Below are 20,251 nucleotides of genomic sequence, written 5' to 3' on the forward strand. Positions count from 1 at the left end.
TGATCAACTTTCACAGACATATCCCTCAGTAGAATCCATTAAAACTTCAGGAAAATTTGGTGTTCCAATAAAACTTTGAAGTCTTGAGAAGTTTCTTTAACCCACTGAGGGACTTAATCTGATGTAAACAGCACCAAATCCCTGTGAGGGTCATTAAAATCCTTGTGCTGTGTCTGTGCTGCTGAACAGGGCTGGTCTCCTGGCACAGAGGCAGATCCCAGGCTCAACCAAGAAGAGCTTCAAAAAGACATTTCTGCTGAGGAGCTGCTCCTCTCCCAGCCCAGCAGGGCTGAGGGCACTGCCTGCAGGCACTGAGGGGACAGGAGCCAGGCACAGACAGGCTAAAGGCAATCAGGACTGGGAAGACAGTGAGCTGAGACTTCACTTGGAGAAAAATCTTGACAGCCCTGGGCATGGTGAGTTTGTTGGTGCAGGGCAATGTCCCCTGTGCTCCTGGAGGGATCTTCTGGAGCCAGCACAGCCCACAGTCAGGGGGATGTGTCAGAAGCAGTCTCCCAGTTTCTCTGAGGCACAGGAGCAGGAGGAAGATGTGCTGCAGGGCAGGGCTGCCCTGGGCACCGTCAGAGGGACAGGGCAGGATGGCTCCTGCTGCCAGGGATGGCTGCAGGGGCTGAAGCTGGGGCTGCAGCCAGGTCTGCCCAGGGCTGTCCTGCAGAGCAGCTCCTGCAGCCCTCAGGGCTCTTGGCCAGCCCAGGGCATGTGCCAGACACAGCTCTCAGCCTGCCTGGCAACTCCCCATGCACTGTGGGGAGAAGTTGGAGCTGGAAGGAGCCAGCCCCATCAGGGCAGATTCCTCCTGCTGTGCAGATGGTGCTGCATGGCCAGGGCTGCTCTCAGCTTTCTCCTCAATGGAAGGGAAAGGGGCTGTCAGGTGTGTCCGTGTCACTAAGACTTCTGTACTGTCCCACTGGGCATCAGCAGATCTGCCTCACATCTCCCTCACAAAGTACCTCCTCACCCTCCTGTGCCTACAGACAGGAGCAGCACCTTGGCTTGCAGCATTTGTGTTTGTCTGAGCTGCCCTTAAGGCCCTGCTGGCAGGGAGATGCCCCTGTGCTGGGAGGGGTGTGCAGGGCACAGCTGAGCCCCCAGGGCTGTTCTGGGCACAGACCAGGGACAGGGATAAGCCTTGGATACAAAGGAAGATCTCCCAGTAGGCAGAACAGCAGGCAGCAGACAACCAGACCAACCCTGTCTACTCCTCCCTATGCAGCTGCATTAGAAAGAGTTGATGGTTTGGAGAACATTATTTTTAGTTAGAGTCTTCAAAAAGTCCATTTTATTTTTCAAACGTGTTTTGTTCAGCCACCTTGAAATAGAGGAAGGTGTAATGAGCAAGGGACACCTGGGTGGGAGGTCCCAGCAGGTCTGACTGCACTGGAGCACAGGGAGCCTTGTTCTCCCTCTGGGCTCCTCAGGCTGAGAGTGATGCTGAAGATAAGGCAGTGACTCAGCCGCAAAAACCCAAAGTCAAAACTAAAAATATTTTGTGAAATTTTCTCTCATGAAGAGAAGCAGTTTAGAAAGAATTAAAAATAAAATTACATACGATTAACTCCAAGAGGCTAGTCCAGCTTCTCAATGTTTTCTTTCAACAGCCCGCAATGCTCAGAGTGATGAAATGTCCAACAGCAGCTCTATCAGCCACTTCCTCCTACTTTCATTGGCAGAGACACAGCAGCTGCAGCTCCTGCACTTCTGCCTCTTCCTGGGCATCTCCCTGGCTGCCCTCCTGGACAACGGCCTCATCATCAGCACTGTAGCCTGCGGCCACCACCTGCACACCCCCATGTTCTTCTTCCTGCTCAACCTAGCCCTCACTGACCTGGGCTGCATCTGCACCACTGTGCCCAAAGCCATGCACAATTCCCTCTGGGACACCAGGAATATCTCCTACTCAGGATGTGCTGCTCAGGTTTTTTTCTTAATGTTCTTCCTTGGAACAGAGTATTTCCTGCTCACTGTCATGTGCTATGACCGCTATGGGTCCATCTGCAAACCCCTGCACTACGGGACCCTCCTGGGCAGCAGAGCTTGTGCCCACATGGCAGCAGCTGCCTGGGCCAGTGCCTTTCTCTATTCACTCCTGCACACAGCCAATACATTTTCCGTACCCCTATGCCAGGGCAATGCCCTGGACCAGTTCTTCTGTGAGGTCCCTCAGATCCTCAAGCTCTCCTGCTCCAAATCCTACCTCAGTGAACTTGGGCTTCTTGCTCTTGGTATCTGTCTATCATTTGGTTGCTTTGTATTCATTGTTTTCTCCTATGTGCAGATCTTCAGGGCTGTGCTGAGGATCCCCTCTGAGCAGGGACGGCACAAAGCCTTTTCCACCTGACTCCCTCACCTGGCTGTTGTCTTCCTGTTCCTCAGCACTGTCACACTGGCCTACCCGAAGCCCCCCTCCATCTCCTCCCCATCCCTGGATCCGGGTTTGTCGATTTTGTACTCAGTGGTGCCTCCAGCCCTGAACCCCTTCATCTACAGCCTGAGACACAAGGAGTTCAAGGTTGCACTGTGGACACAGATGACTGGATGTTTTCATGCACATTAAACTGCTGGTCAATATTGAAAATTGCTTGTAATAAAAGTCATATTTGATAGTTCTCATTGGTTAAATTTTAGAGATTTGTTTTGTTTTGTTTTTCTTCTTTAATATTGTCCACAAAGAAAAGCCTTTGCTTGTGCCATCTCTCATTTTATTTCTCTCCATCTTTGCTGTGTCTGCAGACTTTCTTAATGAGGGTCTATGCTCCTGGTTGGCTTTAAATGAATTAAGAATCTCCCAGAAAAATTTCCTCCAGAGATGCCCCTTCTTTTCCCTTCTCTGGAGCTGCAGCAGCAATGTCTGTGTACAGAGCTGGGGCAGATCAATGCTGGCACAGCAGCTGTGCCCAGCAGCAGCAGCAGCAGCATTTGGTGTTGCCAGTGCTGCTCCCGTGCCACTGCCCCGCTGCCCTCCTGCCCCTCGTGGTGCTGCAGGGCCTGAGTGCTGTCGAGGCCAGGCACAGCCCTGGGGGGGGGCAGTGCGAGGGCTGCAGCAGGGACAGGCCATGGGCACAGGGAAGCAGGTACTGGCAGGGACAGCTCCAGGTAGTAGAGCCCTGGGCAGGTCGTGGAGCGAAAGTGGCACCAAGCTGGGCTGGGATATTTAACGTCTCTCCAAACTGAACTATTCCATGATTGCTTTTTTTACAGGTGCCCAAGCCAAGACACAGCAAATGTCCAACAGCAGCTCCATCAGCCACTTCCTCCTGCTGCCATTGGCAGACACGCAGCAGCTGCAGCTCCTGCACTTCTGCCTCTTCCTGGGCATCTCCCTGGCTGCCCTCCTGGCCAACAGCCTCATCATCAGTGCCGTAGCCTGCAGCCACCACCTGCACACCCCCATGTTCTTCTTCCTGCTCAACCTGGCCCTCACTGACCTGGGCTGCATCTGCACCACTGTCCCTAAAGCCATGCACAATTCCCTCTGGGACACCAGGAACATCTCCTATGCAGGATGTGCTGCTCAGCTCTTTTTCTTTCTATTTTTCACTGGAGCAGAGTACTATCTCCTGATCATCATGTGCTACGACCGCTATGTGTCCATCTGCAAACCCCTGCACTATGGGACCCTCCTGGGCAGCAGAGATTGTGCCCACATGGCAGCAGCTGCCTGGGCCAGTGGCTTTCTCAATGCTCTGCTGCACACAGCCAATACATTTTCCGTACCCCTGTGTAAGGGCAATGTTCTGGACCAATTCTTCTGTGAAATCCCTCAGATCCTCAAGCTCTCCTGCTCCAAATCCTACCTCAGTGAACTTGGGCTCCTTGCTGTTAGTGCCTCTTTATCACTCATTTGTTTTGTGTTCATGGTTTTCTCCTATGTGCAGATCTTCAGGGCTGTGCTGAGGATCCCCTCTGAGCAGGGACGGCACAAAGCCTTTTCCACCTGCCTCCCTCATCTGACTGTGCTCTCCCTGTTCCTTAGCACTATTATGTTTGCTTACCTGAAGCCCCCCTCCATCTCCTCCCCATCCATGGATCTGGCAGTGTCAGTTCTGTACTCTGTGGTGCCTCCAGCCCTGAACCCCCTCATCTATAGCCTGAGGAACCAGGAGCTCAAGGCTGCAGTGTGGGGACTGATGACTGGATGGTTTCAGAAACATTAAACTGTTTGTCAATTTCTGTAAATCACTGGTAGTAAAAGTAATCTTTGGTATTTCTTGTTGACTTGTTTTGTAGGTTTTTTTGTTTGTTTTGTTTCTGGTTTTAATATTGTCCTCAGATAAAGGTCATTATTTCTCATTTTGTTTCTCTCCACCTTCCCTCTGGCCATAGACTGTGTCAATGAGGGCCTGTGCTCTCACAGTGGCTTTAAACAAACTAAAGTATCTCTCGGCAAAGTTCTTTCCAGCGATGGCTCTTTTGTTCCTTTCTCTCAAGCTGCAGCAGCAATGTCTGTGTGCAGAGCTGGGCTTAGGTCAGTGTTGGCACAGCAACTCTGCTCAAGCTGGCCACACCACTCCTGATGCAGGTCAGGTACCTTTGGCCTTCTTATCTACTTATCTACTGCTGGCTCATGTCCAGCCTGCTGTCCATCAGTGCCCCCAGCTCCCTTTCTTCCTGGCTGCTGTCCAGCCACTCTGTCCCCTGCAGCACTGCAGGGGTTGTTGTGACCAAAGTGCAGGACCCAGTACTTGGTCTTGTTAAACCTCACTTTGTTGGATTTGGGTGCTGGATCCAGCCTGTCCAGGTCCCACTGCAGAGCCCTCCTATCCTCCAGCGCATCCACACTCACACACAGCTTGATTTTATCTGCAAATTTGTTGATGGTGCACTCAAATCCTTCTCCAGATTTCAATAAAGATGCTAAACAGGACTGGGCCACAGTGATCCCTGCAGGACACCACTGCCCACATGCTGAACATGGCACCATTCCCCACCACCTTCTGGGCCTGCATCACCAAGCTATTTCTTAGCCCAGGGAAGGATGAACCACTCCAAGCCACAGGCTTCAGCTTTTCCAGGGAATGCTGTGGGATGTAGTAACAATGGCTAAAGTTCTGGGAGACAACATCCACAGAGCTCCCTGCATCCACCAGGCCCTGGCAGTAAAATTCTTGGTGAGCAGGAGCTGGGCAGGAGGCAGCCGAGTGCCCTGGCAGCAAGGCAGGCCAGGAGCACCCAGGGCTGAGTGACCAGGACATCACGGACGGGGATTATCCAGGTCACTGGGGTCTAGTTTGGGTTCCCCAGGGCAGGAAAGATGTCTGGCTGCTGGAGCAGAGTGAGGGAAGGGCCTCCAATGTGGGGCTGGAGCTATCTGGCTGTGAGGAGAGGCTGAGGGAGTTGGGCTTGTCCAGCCTGGAACAGGGAAGGCTGAGGGGCTCCTTATCCCAGCTTGGCAGTGCCACCCAGGATCTGATGGAGAATAAAAAGTTAGGCTCTGCACTGGGGAACCTGGGGGGAGACAAAACATGGTGTAAGGGAAATGAAAAGAGATCAGAGAGGACATGAGCCCTTTGTTCCCGTTTGCTCAGACAAATTCTGAGATGTTCCCCCTCCCTCGCCTTCGGGACTTTTCAATTCAGACCAAATCAAGCCTTGAACCAGACTTTCTTTTGAACATCAACCCCCTGATGATCCCAGGATGATGCTGATCCTGACTTTCGAATGGGCCAGAGCAAATGTCTACATCAGAGGACAAGAAGTCCTCTGGGCTGTAGACAAACTGCAGCTTTTGAGGTGCACAAGCACATCTTATTAGCTGGGGCATTTGAGTACTTGAAGAAATGTCTAAGTTTTCCCACCAGGAGAGAATAGAAATTTCCTGGAACTGTACTGATGGCAGGAAAGAAATAGTGCTTTCCCCCTCTGTTGGAGTCAGTGATTTAGGGGTCTCTCTGAATTCTTCAGAGAGAAATCAAAGTGTAGGAATTGAATGAGTCCTAGAGTGAGTTCTGATGGGTTTAGTGAGTAAAAAGTCTGGATTCCACAGTAGTAGCTTGTGTTATATTGAAGGCTGCAAAAATACTGATATCATCAGTAGAGGCTCCAAGCCCATAGTTGTAGACAGGACTTAGACATAATAGAGTTATAGTAAGAACATTGTTTACATTTCTTAGATAGAACAAGATAGATTCTAAGTGTAGTGTTATGCATAACCTGGTGAGCTAAGAAACTAGAATCCTAATGAGTTAAAGAGTAGTGGTTTGAGTTTGCATCTTAGCTTATTGGAAAAATGCTATATAACAGTATGTATTGGGAGAGGTGTTGCTTTTAGCCATTCTGGCTTCTTGCCATTTGCTTATTGCTACTGCTTTTGCCATTGCTTGCCATTGCTTTTGGTATTGCCTTTTGAGACTGATGTGCTTTGCAGTAAAATGTGTTTTGTAATAAATAACTTTTTAGCTATTAACTGCTTTGCTTATTTGGAAGATTACTTGAGAATTAAAAGCCTAAGAGCTCAGAGCAGGAGCCTATAGAGCCTCAGGAATTAAGTGCCTGTAGAGCACCTGGGGATCAGAAAGAACCTCCACATCTGGAATCCACATGTTTGGCATCAGTATATTCAGGGGTGCCACTGCCTCCACTGGCCTTTTGGATAGTATGGGAAGGGGTTTAGATCACTGTTCCATCCCTGCCCCTTAGACACCTCACAGCAACTGCTGATTTCCAGCCACGTCTCCACAAAGCCATTCTGCAGGATGTCAAAACCTGCTTTTCTCAAGCCCCTCATTCCTTCTGCTGCTGCCCTTCCCTCTTTCAGTTCCCCAGCAGCCTTTCAGCCCAGAAGCTGCTGAGCTCTCGGGATGCTCGCTGCTCTCAAGCTTCCACACCTCCATCATCTCAGGCTCACTGGCATCCAGGAAGTTCAGCAGAGCTCCCTGCCCTGCTGCTCTCTGGAAGGTCTCTGCCAGCCCAGGTTTCTCCAGGGCTCCCATGCCATGGCCAGGAAAAGGGAGTGGAGACACTGGGGGCAGATGCACATCCTTGCTTAGTATCCCATCATTTCTGACACAGCTAAAGAGCCAAATCAGGACCTGTTCAAACTCCAGTGAAAGGATCAGATCATGTCAGGGATACATTGGGCCCTTTCTCATCAAAGCTAACAATAAGTACATGAGCCTTTAAATGGACATTCTCTTATCAAAGCTGTTGCTCACCTGTCTCCTCCTGCACCCCAGGACAAACCCAAAATAACTGCAGGTGCTGGCCCTGCTGCAAAGGCAATCGTGTGGCTGGGCTCTGGGCTGCTCTCCCTATGGCCACCTCCCATCCCTTCCCTCTGGACAAAGCCATGCCAGAGCACACAGCTGCCTAGAAGCTGATGAAGTCTCGAAATAGCCTGAGAGACAATTGTGCAGAAGGCCATGGCTGCACAACTCAGAAATTGAGACAACCTGCAACTGACTTTGCAGGACTGCCTGTTCCAGCAAACACCTTTTTTCTTCCCAAGCAGACAGAGTTGACTTAAAACACCACCAAGACATAGACATGGTTCACAGATACTCGTAGGTTACTAAATGTAGTAGGATTGCTTGGCCAGATTGGACAACTTGAGCTGCTCTGACTTCTTCTTGGGGTTTTCTCAATAGTAAGGCAGAGCGGGAGCCACGACAGAGCCCAGAAACCTTTGAAGGACCTCTCCTGCAATTGATACACGTTGAGGATGTGAAGTCTGCACTACACCCCCATTGCAAAGTCAGCCTGAAGTGCAGTGTCCAGCTGAGCTCTTCCTTGGCTCAGTTGCTTCCATGGGCTCACACCACAGGAAAAGCTCTCAGATTCCTTCTTATTGATGCTTTAAATTTTAGCTTTCACATTTCCCAGATTCTCTGCTGACTCGGTGTGGGACTCCAAACTTCATATTAAGTGTTAATAAGTTCTCTTTACAGTGGAGTTTAACCCAAAATTCCTTTTCCACTTGAGAATGAAGGATAACTGATATCCACAAAGCATAAACAATGGCAAAGTGAAAGGAGTGGACCCTGATGATGGAACTTTGTGACCTGAAGCTGTAACTGGACAATTAATCCCAATATGTTGATGGACCAATACTTATAAAAGTGTAAAAACTTGTGAGTAGGATCCATCTTGGATCCATCCTGGATGTAGCCCTAGCCGGGCTCTTCTACTTCCCAAGGTGTATCCTTTTAAGGCCTCTAAATAAATAAATAAATAGTTTATTCTTTTAACTCTGTCTAGTGTCTGTTCCAGATCAATCTCTCTAGGAATCACTATAGTGCATAAAGTGACAATCTATCATACAGGACTTATATTGGTGTCTCTACCTCACGCCCTTTTCCCTCAGAACTCAGCTCCTGGTTGTTTCTACTGATATTTTTGTAGCCAATGCCATTTTTCCCTCTCTCTTCCTCTCCACTGCACATCGGGCTTGGTTGCCTGTAAGGAGAGCTCTTCTGGATGGGAGGCAATGGCTTGGAGGGAAGGAGCATAGAGGGAGGTGACCTGAAAAGATTCTTGGCAGTACTGTTGAGAGATAAACCTGCAAAGTGGAGATACAAATGGTAACAGAGGCTGCAGTGCCAACCTAAAGCATCTAAAGCTCCATATTCCATGGGACACATTTCCTGGAAACTTCTAAATAGCTGCCCAGGGAAACATGTTCCTGCCAGCAGCCCCTTGGGGCAGGCCAGGGCCGCACCCTGACCCACTTGCACAGAGCTCCCAGGGCAGCAGCCTGGCCTCTGGGCTACCCTGGGACAGCAGGGAGCCCAGAGCCCTGTGCTTCCAGCAGTGGCTCAGCTGCACATGCAGCCTCCTGCTCCTCTCCCTGCTCCACAGCTGAGCAGCCCTACAGCTCCTCGGGGCACTGGGAGCAGCACAGCTCATGGCAGGGGGCACCTGCAGGGCAGAACTGTTCCCTGGCAATGTGCACAGGCTCTCCAGGCTGGCACAAGACCTTCCTGCCAGAGATTGGCCCAGCTCCCACCTTACCTCTCTGTGAGGCTGAGTCCTGCTCACAAAGGAGCAGGTGAGTTAGATGAACCTCCTCCTTTATCATACCATATGCGTGTCCAATGGTTGAAGATCTAGAGGGACTTTTGAGTTCTTGAGCAAATTTCTTTGTTTTTATTTTTTTAGTGATCTAGCCTGTGTTTAATTCCTCTGAACACTATTGAGTTATCAGGTCTGAAGGGAAAGGTGGAAAGCTCCAATGATAAGAGGGGAGGAAAGATTGCTTCTTGATGGTGGCCTTTTGTGAATACTCAGTAAAGACCCACACAGATGTGTCTGCTATTTCTGCAAACCTCAAAGAGCTCTCAGCAAGCAGGCAGGCCTTGCTGGTGGCTTTATAGCACCGTAATATCATCCTCAGTGTTGGACCCAATCACCAAACAGAGGAAGAACAGGAAATTTATCTGTAGTGAGACTCAACACAGATGGCAAAGAAAGAAACAGGACTTGCATCTCCTGACCATGTCTAATTTGTGGTCAACTGTGGCCACAGTCCCTGTCCTGGCTGACAGTATGAGTGATTTGGCTACTGTCAAAAAGGAGAAAGCAGAGTAAACTAATGACACAATGTTGTGATGCCATGGGCGTCCTTGCAGGATCACCTGTAGCTGTCAGACACCTACTCTGACACAGGGCCAGCACTGACCACCATGGACCAATTTTCTCTTAACAGTGGTTGGATTTTTCTCCATTTTGGTCAGGTCTTTCAACTCCTTTCTATCCTCACCTTTTCCTTCTGTGGCCTTTCCTTTTCCAGTAGAATCCATGTTTGAGCCCGTGCTTGTGTCTCACAGAAGTATCTCGGTTGAATTTGGGAACTCTCTGGGATAGACAGTGAAAGGAGCTGGTCCCCAGCCCTGGTACAAGGTGGGTTGACTCCAATGGCCAGCAGTGGGCACAGACAGCAGAGCCAGATGTGTCTCCTGCTGCATCTCCAGCCGCTGTGTCCGTGTCACCCACAACCTTCCCAGCCCCAGCGCGGGGCTGCCCCTTTGTGACGCGCTCGCCACTGGTTCTCTCGTTTCCATGGCCACAGAACCCCCACCCCACCCCACCCCACCCCACCCCACCCCAGTTCCCTTCCCTTCCCTTCCCTTCCCTTCCCTTCCCTTCCCTTCCCTTCCCTTCCCTTCCCTTCGGCAGCCAGCCCTGGGCCTGGCCAGGCCTGAGGGTTTGACACTGTCTAGGAAGTTGATGCTTTCCAAAGCTACTTTTCAAGGGCTTCATTTATGTCCTTCCCACTCAGTTCTGGGCTGCAGCTTGTTGGCTGAGGAATTTGTTTATTTCTCTTCACAACAAATAAAGTGCTGAGACACAACCGGTTATTTGCAGTAAAAGAAGCTTTGCACTCCCCAGGATATGACCCCTGAATTCAGTTGGCTGATGTCATTAGGGAACAAACTGACCATCCAAACATTCCACCTTTGCTCTGCTTCATTGCTTCAGGGGTTTATTCCCTGCTTTCTTTATTGCAGAGACACTGAAACACAACATAAAAAGGATTTGCCTCAAAATATTTCTGATCTTGGCGCTTCCTGACAATTCAAAATTTTCTTAATGGAAATAGCACAGAGCAGGTTTTTCTGAAATAATATCCAACAGAGCGGTTCAAACTAATCATGCTTGATAGGGCAGAACTGAGCATGAGCCAAGAGACCAATGGGTCTGATCCCTTTTCCTGCATCAGCAAAACTATTTATATAAGTCTCATCTCTCCTAGCTCCTCAAATAACCTTTTCACTCTTCATTCACTGCCCCCAGTATTTAATGGGCCAATATGATCAGTTTATCTGTAGGGTAGAAATTGGCCAGGCAAAAATTCTCCTTCATTGTTTCAGGGGTTTATTTCTGCTTTCTTTCCTGCAGACACACACAAACCCAACACTGCAACACCAGCCTCAAAACGATTCTCACTTTGACTGTCCCTGAAAATTCAGAACCATACTCAGAGTGTTTCCCTGTTCCCAGGGACAGGTTCCAAGGCTGAGCTCTCACTTGCACAGAATGAGGAAGAGCTGCTGCACTTGCCAGTGGCTCAGGGGGCTCACGATCAGTGCTTTGAATGCAGCTTTTGTGCACACTCTGCCTCCCTGAGCCAAGCAGCATTCCTGGGCATGGACACCCCTGCTGCAGCCAACATCCTCCCAGCACAGCTGCAGGAACGAGATTGCAGCAAGCCCTGCCTGAAGGAGTCTCCAGTCTGCTGCAGCCCTGCACCTGCACTGGAATCACCTTGTGCTGCCATGAGGGAGCAAAGGGGGTGAGGGGCTTTTTGCAGATGAGGGTCTCCTCAATGTGCTGCTGCTGCTGCTCCTCCCTGGGCCTGATTCAACAGCTGGTGCCTTCCCCTGCAGCTATATCAGGAGCCTGCCTGGAAAAATGACACTGCCAGTGCAAGTGACAGCCACCCATCCCTGCCATGGCTCTGCCCACAGGGTGTCCTGCCTACCAAACGGCTCCAGGTCAGGTCATGTTAGACCTAATAAAAATACCTTCAAACAATGCATTTTCCACTTTCTGCCAAAATCATGGCCACACAGTCCACATGTTGGGGGCAGACTGCTGTTGGCAGAATGGGGGCAGCCCCAGCAGCTGCTCTCCCCATGGCTGGATGGCCATGGCAGTGGAGGCGAGTCTCTTACTGTGCCCACTGCTGTGGCACCCAGTGCTCTGGAGTTGTTCCCACTGAACTCAGGGTGCTGCTACAGCAGCAACATCACTTCACACATTTGATAACAAAGACTTGGAATGGCATACAGGACTTGCCTGAAGAGCTACTTAAAAAAACAGGGGAGGGGGCAAGGGAGTTAGAATAGTTCACTCCTTCTAATACAAGCATATATGGATTTAAGTAGGGACATTGGGCTAATCATACTGGGGACTGGTTTGAAAGCCTTGTGTCTAGCCAGATTTTTTCAGGAGAAAGGAGTAGATAAGATTTTACAACGTGTCTGTGAGCAAGTCTGAGCCAGAACTCAAAGCAAGAGACAAATACTCCCAGATTTGCTACCCATAGGGAAAGGAAGCAGAAAGGCAGATAAAACAAGTGCCATTGCAGCTAAATTGCCTGCATTTATCTCATGGTCCAACCTTTCTGTACAAAAGCACCTCAATTCAAATGCACAGCTGAAGATCAAGGAATGAAAGTGTTTTAAGAGCATTTAAAGCCTGGTTCCCTTTACTTTCAAGGAAAGGGAGATGCTAAATTCCTTAAAAACATCAATGTGGGTCTATTTAGGACTGCATCCTTGAAAACAAGGAATGGAGGTTTAGAGTGCAGAACTGTTTCATTGGAAAACCCCTTTAAGACCAAAGAATCTCTCTAATAATCTGAGGCTGCTAACACTGCCAAGGCCACCACTAAAGCATATCCCAGGACAGGATGCTCTTGGCCTTCTTGGCCACCTGGGCACTCACTGGCTCACGTTCAGCCACTGGCAAACAGCACCCCCATGACCTTTTCTGCTGGGTGGATTTCCAGCCACTCTGCCCCCAGCCTGGAGCCTCCCATGGCTGTTGTGGCTGACATGCAGCATGGGGCACTTCACCTTGTTGAACCTCATACAGATGGCCTCAGCCCATGGTCCAGCCTGTCCAAGTGTCTCTGCAGACACTTTCTACCCCCCAGCAGATCAACAGTCCCACCCAGCCTGGGTGCCTCTGTTCCCAGGGAAACTCGCTGACCTGTTTGGCATGGACACTTGTGCAGAGCCCCGGCATTGGGAGTGGAGGTCTGGGCTCCTGGCCAGCTCAGGGGGCCTTGGCCCTGGAGCCCTGGCAGGGGCAGCTGAGCAGCGCTGCCCCCAGGGTCACTGCCAGGGAGGAGGACAAGGGGAAGGGCCAGCAGGGCTCAGCCTCACACAGAGGGAAGGTGGGAGCTGGGCCACTGTCTAGTGACCACCCATTAGATGGGTTGATGGTAAAGCTGTGTGTTCAACTTACTCACTTTGTCCCTTTGACTGATCTATAACATCTAATTCCCTATCCACAACACTGTGTTGGGTTGAGGTGGCCAGAAATGTGTATTCTATCACCATCGGTTAAAACCGGGTGGGGTAGTGATTCCTTACCTCCGTGGCACATACCATCTGCTAATGGTTCATCTTCAAGACAAGATGGGTCAATCATCTTTATCTTTTCCACAATCCATCCTCCCTCCAGGAAGATATCATCTGCTGCTGGCCCATTCAGTCCCACTGTATGACTGATAAAATTACATTATCCCATTGGGAGATGCTCCAACCAGGGAGAGGAGTCAAGCCTTTCCTACCAAGATAAAAATTGAGATTTTGGACAAGTTACCTTCTTTCCACTGGATTCCAGAGGAGAAGCCGGACCTTTCTACATCATCCCTGGACTTTTGGAGGAAGTCTGCACCCTTCTACAAGAGAACTGCTTCAGCTGAACCACACCTGCCACTGCATGGGACTGCAGCCACCATTAGATCAGACTGCTACCAACACCCTGACTGATGGGGTGCCAGGTTGTATTGACTCTGTCGGGGTTGGGATTGGTTTTTTTTTTGTATTATTGTATTTCTATTTTAATTTTCCGGTAAGGAACTGTTATTCCTAATTCCCATATCTTTGCCTGAGAGCCCCTTAATTTCAAATTTACAATAATTTGGAGGGAGAGGGTTTACATTCTCCTTTTCAAAGAGAAGCTTCTGCCTTTATTGGCAGATAACTGTCCTTTCAAACTGGGATATCTGGAAGTCTTATTCCGAATTGGTTATTTTCTCTGTGTTAGTAATAAATTACTTCTTTATACCCTTTTTAAGTTTTAGGCCTGCCTTGTTTTTGCTCCTAAATCCTATCTCCAAGAGAAGTTGAGTATATTAAAATTGGCAAACAAAACATAATCAAACCAAGACATATAGCCTTGGGTGATGTGGGTGAGGGTCTTTAGTGATGTAGAGTCCCCAGGAAGGTGTAAAAGAGAGACCTTTTACTGCAAAAATCAGACCTTTTAAAGCAGTTTGACCATTATCCTTTACACTGTTTAGAAGCATAATAAAACATACTGGCTTGCCTTCAAGGGAGACCTGTCCATCTTGAATTAAAGCTCCCTCAATTGTTATCTACATCTTTTTCTACTTCCTTTGCATCTCTGTCTGCCAGCTCGTTTCCTTCCTCCAATTCTGAGCTCACCTTTTGTTGTGCCGTAACGTGCATAACTGGTATCTGCTCAGGTAGCTGAACTGCTTCCAGCAGCTGCAATATTTCCTGCACATTTGACTTTTTTCCTTTGTGAGTTTAACAGTCTGCTTTCTATCCAGATGGCTCCATACACATGTACAACTCAAATGCATAACTCTGTATAAATATTTATTTTCGTTTCTTTGTGATTTTTTAGACGTGGGTTAGAGGGATTATCTCAGCTTTTTGTTCAGAGATATCTATTGACAAGGGTCCAGACTCCATTACCTCTTTGCAGGTGTTAACTGCATACCCAGCATGTCACTTTCCACTGACGACATTGCTGCTTCCATCAGTGAACCAGATTCTGTGTCATCCAAAGGGGTGTCCTTCACATCAGGTAGGCTGGAGTTGGAGGCTTCAATAGTCTCCAGGCAGTCGTGGTGTCCCAGTTCCTCTTGATTTTCACTAAGGAAAGAAGCTGATTTGAAAATGTTAGTTTCAACTACCTCTACAGTGTCTTGTTCCACCATGATGGCTTGGCATTTCAGGAACCTTTGTGGGGAGAGCCAGTGCCGTCCCTTTGCTTCCAGGACCACAGACACTGTGTGAGACACCAGTACAGTCATTTTCTGTCCCAAGGTGTATTTGTGTACATCTTGAATATTCAGCACCACTGCTGCAAGGGCTCTGAGGCATCCCTGCCACTCCTTGGTTATTGTGTCCAGTTGCTTGGATAATTAAGCAGCTGCTTTCTGGTATGGACTCAGGTCCTGGGCCAGTATCCCCAGGGCAATTCCTTGCTTTTCACAGGAAACCACAAAAAATGGTTTGCTTACGCCTGGGAGTCTGAGAGCTCCAGCTGGCATTACAGCATTCTTCAGCTGGTGAAAGGCCCACGTGGCCTCTTTTGTCCACTGCAGGCCTCTGTTCCCATTTGCAATGAGCACATACAGGAGTTTTACAAGCAGCCCATAGCTGTGTATCCACAGCCTACACCATCCTGTCATTCCTAAGAATGTCCACAGTTCCTTTGCTGTCTGAGGTTTTGGGGTTTGACATATTGCTTCCTTGTGATCTTGACCTAGAGTCTGTTGTCCCACACGAATTTCATAACCCAGATAAATTACCTTTTGCTTCACTACCTGGGTCTTTTTCTTTGATACCCTGTATCCCTGAAGTCCTAGAAAGTTTAGAAGTCTTACTGTCCTGGCTACCCATGCCTCTTTCATCTGGGTGGCTATGAGGATATCATCCATTACTTCAGTAACTTTCCTCCTTCTGGGGAAGCCTCCCAGGATTCCAGATCTTTGGCAAGTTGTTCCCCAAACGGAGTAGGAGAGTTTTTAAATCTCAGAGGCAACACCATCCATGTGAGCTAGGATCTATGTCCACTTTAGAATTTTCCCATTCAAATGCAAAATTTTTCTGGCTGTCTTCATGGAGAGGGAGGCAAAATAAGGTATTTTTGAAGTCTAAAACGGTAACCCAAGTTAGCTCTAGTGTTAGGCACATTAGCCAAGTGTATGGGTTTGCTACCATGGGATAGAGATCTTCAGTTATTTTGTTAACAGCCCTTAGATTCTGTACTGTCCCATATTACTCATCTGGTTTTTGGACTAGTAAAATGGAAGTGTTGAACTCAGATGGGAACTTTTTTAACAACCCGAATTGCAAGAAATTTTCAACTATTGGACTAATTCCTTCCCTATCTTCCTTTTTCAAGGGGTACTGTTTAATTCTAACTGATTGGTTTTTTTTTTCCGTCAGTTTAATTACTATAGGAGGTGCATTGCTCACCCTCCCTGGTACATTGGAGGTCCACACTCCCAGAAACACTTGATTTATTATTTCTTCACTAATTTCTCCATCCATATGAGCAGCTGTTAACATTAAAATTGATGCCTCTATGTACTGTTCATCATTTACCTCCAGAATAACCTCCACATTTTAAAATTTAATGGTTACTTGTAATTGTTCTAACAAGTCTCTCCCTAAAAGTTGTCTCAGGAAACTGGGCAGATAGAGAAATTTATGAATATCCTATTGCTTCCTAAGACTATACCTTAATGTTTTGCAAAAATATGCTTTTTAAAGTTGGCCAGTCCCTCCTATTACTGTAATATAATCCTTCTCCACAGGTGCCATAGTTTAATTCAGAACTGAATATGTTGCCCCCATGTCAACTAGAAATTCCACTTTTTTTTCCTTTCTTCCCAGCTTTAACTTACAACCAGTGGATCTCCTTCAGTGAGATCTCCTGGTCCTCCTCAGTCTTCTTTCACATGTGCAATCACTTTTCCCTTTTCCTGGTCTCCCTTTTCCTGAGGGTCACCCTGTCTTCATTCTGGACATTAATTTTTCCAGTGACCATATTTCTTACAGATCACATGCTGGTCTCTGCCCAAGTGGGACAGACCTTGTCTAGGTGATCCCTGTCTGCATCTTCCTCTCTCCCTCTCACTTATGACAGCTACGAACTTCCTCATTCCTTGTTTATATCCTTCTTCCCAGTTACTAAAGACTCTCCACACCTTGTCCATGTCTCTCTAAGTTCGTCCCATCCTTCCCCTGAAGCTTTTGAAGTTTACATCTTATGTATCTATAGATTGCCCCAGGAATAAATTGACAAGCTGCTGTATCCCTACATCAAACCCAGGGTCCAGTGATGTGTGGCAGCCCATTGCATCCCTTAATTCATCGAGGAATTTGGATGGTGACTCAGAAGGCCCCAGCTTGATTCAATATAAAGCTGACCCATTCATAGTTTTGGGAATGGCCCTTTCCATCCCCTTTGCAAACCACTCCTGATAACTTTCCAACTCTCTTGATTCAGCTGATCTGTTTGGGTCCCACCATGGATTTTGGAATGGGAAATAATCTTTCACATCCAGTTGCTGGGTTTTGCAATAATCTTCTGCCAGATCCACTGCTGTTTTTATAATTAATTATTTTTTGGTCTTGGTCACTGCATCCACTAGTAATTGCATATCGTGCCAATCTGGATTTTGTTGTTTTGTATTGCAGACATTTAGCAGTGTTAACTGTATCGCTGCATAATTTTTAGCAACCTTTTCCCATGCCTCCACATTGATTGTGGAGAAGGGAACTTTAACTAATACCATTTCTCCCTCTGGTCCCACTGTGTCTCATACAGGTGCCTGTAATATCTGTGTCTGTTGTCTAGTCCGGTGTATGGTCAGAGAAGAATCTGCATCCTCTGAGTCTGCATCCTCATCCTCATCCCTTTCCTGTCTTATGTGGGGAGCCTTGAGCAAATTGTCCTCCAGATCTCACTCCTCGGCTACAATCTGGTAAACCTTATCTGATTTTGTACATCTTTGCCCTATGCTGCACACTGAACAACACCACTTAAACTTTCGTCTCTTACTCTAATTCTCCTTCTCCTAGGGCCAATACCAGAGGATCAGATGGAGCCCTGATCCCACAGTCCCTCTGCCATTCAGGGTCATCTCAGAGGGAGAAAAGCGTATCGGCACATGATACCTCTCCCACTTCTCTCCTAAGTAGCATGAGCTGTAATAGTGTGTTACAATCCAAAGTTCCACTAAGTGTCCACTTTGCTCAATTGTCCAATTTATATAAAGGGGCACGAGTCCTTGCAGAATCTAATAAGGTCTCTCTGTTTTCTGAATCCCCCTGCCCAGCAACATCTTTCCAATGTGCAATAATGCAGCCTAGTGGACTGCCTTTAGGGATCCCCTACTTTGTTCAGTTCCCATTGCCTCCTCCTCCTTGTCCTGTCCCATTTCCACCCAAATCCCTGTTTGCAATCTCTCACAGTTCTTTCCCAATCTTCCTCCCACACACACGCCCCGGTTGCAGGGATTGAATGTGATTTGCCACAAACTTTAGGATCTCAGGTTCAAAATCAGCTTGGTTAGGATGCCTCCATTTACACTGAGGGCATAGAGCTTGTCGTCTCTCAGAGAAGCAATACCAACGTTTTTCACAAGTCCTACACTGTAACAGTAACCACGCGGGGTGCCAAACTCTAGAAGCCCCAAATGCCCCATAACACCCGCAAAAACAAGCTATTCCACTTCTCTCTTGAATGTCCAGATCCTCTTACGTAGCCTGTTCCCAATCCAAAGCTACCAACCTCCCTGTTCAAGTTCTATATATACCTTCCAGATAAAATTGAGCATTTCCTCTTTCTATACAATAGTTCACTGGATTCAGAAATTCCCAAGGATCCTGCCCAAACCACTGAGGGAGGGGGATCCTTTCTATTCATCAATTCAAAATATGTTCAAACCACCACACTGTAATTCTGACAGTCCACAAATATGAGCCCCTTGTATCTTAAATTCCCATGGGTCAAAGGCACAGCACTGCAGGTAGGAAGTTCCTTTAATTTCTCTTGCCAAGCTCACATTGTCCTTTCACCCTACAGTGGTCCGGTTCCCCTCTGTATTCAAAACTCTCCTGGTTCATGCCAAAGTCACATGGAAAGAGCCTGCCTACAAACTGGGCTCTTTCAGCTTGGGGTCAATCTTCAACAGCCACTTCTGAGCAAACTAAAACAAAGCAGCCAACAACACAGTCAGAGTAACAACGCAGAACAAGATTACCAGTTTGCTGCAATTATAACTTTTGTCACAAGACGGCAGCATTACTCTAAAATACACAATGACCAGCAGTGGCAGGGGACCGAACACCAAGACTTACAGGGAATACCATCCCCCACAAACAGGCATTCCCTCCACAGAACCTGAATCCCAAAGCCAAAATCAGGGCAGGGAAGGGTATATCTATATTAAGGGACTGTGATAAATGTGATTCATGCTAACTAAATTGTAACTATATTAGCAAAATTATTGTTTCATATCAATAGAAAATAATTGTTGCAAAGCAAAAAGGACATCACGGAACAGGCTGCAATATTGCTGAGTGGGCTGTGAGAGCACTGGACGGTTGTGTGACACCATAGAGAGGACACTGAGGTCACAAAGGAGACTGTGCCATTATAGAGGGTGGCTCTGTGATATCAGACAGCAGGCTGTGACATTACAGAGCAGCTGTGTGATGTCCCAGAGAAGGCTGTGGCATCAGAGAGTGTGTTCTGCCATCACAGGGTGGCTATGTGACATCAGAGAGGGGCTGTGACATCCTGGAGCAGGATGTGACATCACAGAATGGCCATGTGACATCCCAGGGCAGATTGTCTGACATCACAGCAATGACTGTGACTTCACAGATCAGAGAGGCTGTATGACATCAGAGGGGCTATATCACATCACAGGGTGCTGTATGACATCACAGGGGCTGTGTGACATCACAGAGAGTGTATGACATCACAGGGCTGTGTGACAGCATATGTGGCTGTGTGACATCATTGGGGGGCTGTGTGACATCACATGGATTGTGTGACATCACAGGACTGTGTGACATCACATGGGTTGTGTGACATCACAGGACTGTGTGACATCACAATGACTGTGTGACATCATAGGCTGCTGTGTGACATAATTGGGGGCTGTGTGACATCATAGGGCGTGGTGTGACATCATAGGGTGCTGTGTGACATCACAGGGGCTGTGTGACATCATAGGGTGCTGTGTGACATCCCAGGGCTGTGTGAGGTCACTGGGGAGGTCACTCTGCCCCGTTCTCCCCTCACAGTCCAACGCTGCTCGTGCACAGGGGGGTCCCCTGTCCCCCCAGGTCCCCCCGCCCCCCAGTGCCGCAGCCTCCCCCAGAGGATGTTCCATGAGATCGACCCCAGAGCCTGACACGGGGACAGGGGCCGGGCCCTGAGGGTGGCACAGGGGGACAGGGACCCCCCGGCAGCGTCCCCGTGTCCCAGGGCCAGAGCCTGGGCCAGGGCTCCTTCACCCTGTTATGAGCCAGGGGCTGAGAGCATTTAAAAAATCCCCAGCACGGGATCAGCAAAAAATAGATTTAATATTGAGCTGCAGCACTGTGATAAATGATCTCCCCTGAAGATTGTCAGTGAGGATTGTTAGAGAGTTGGAATTATCACTTACCTTATCATGTGATACACTGTTCTGTATGACCCCTGTTCATTCTTTAATCCGGTTGTTGTATTCCCTTCATTAAATCCAGTTCGCTGTATTCCCTGTTCCAGTTTGTTCCCTGTT

At 48.3% G+C, this 20,251-nt stretch overlaps 1 protein-coding gene across 1 annotated transcript; it reads left to right on the forward strand.

Annotated features, from left to right (window-relative positions):
• Nucleotides 1-1,642: 1,642 nt before the first annotated feature.
• LOC306815860 (uncharacterized protein) lies at nucleotides 1,643-4,175 on the forward strand (the record flags this gene model as incomplete). Its single annotated transcript, XM_079332385.1, is given in 3 exon segments — nucleotides 1,643-2,356; nucleotides 2,360-2,558; nucleotides 3,220-4,175. Coding segments are annotated over 3 exon segments (1,869 nt in total).
• Between the last annotated feature and the right edge of the window lie 16,076 nt (nucleotides 4,176-20,251).

The sequence above is a fragment of the Erithacus rubecula genome (genome assembly GCF_903797595.1).
Source record: "Erithacus rubecula genome assembly, contig: scaffold_259_arrow_ctg1, whole genome shotgun sequence".
NCBI classification, from domain to species: Eukaryota; Metazoa; Chordata; class Aves; order Passeriformes; family Muscicapidae; genus Erithacus; species Erithacus rubecula.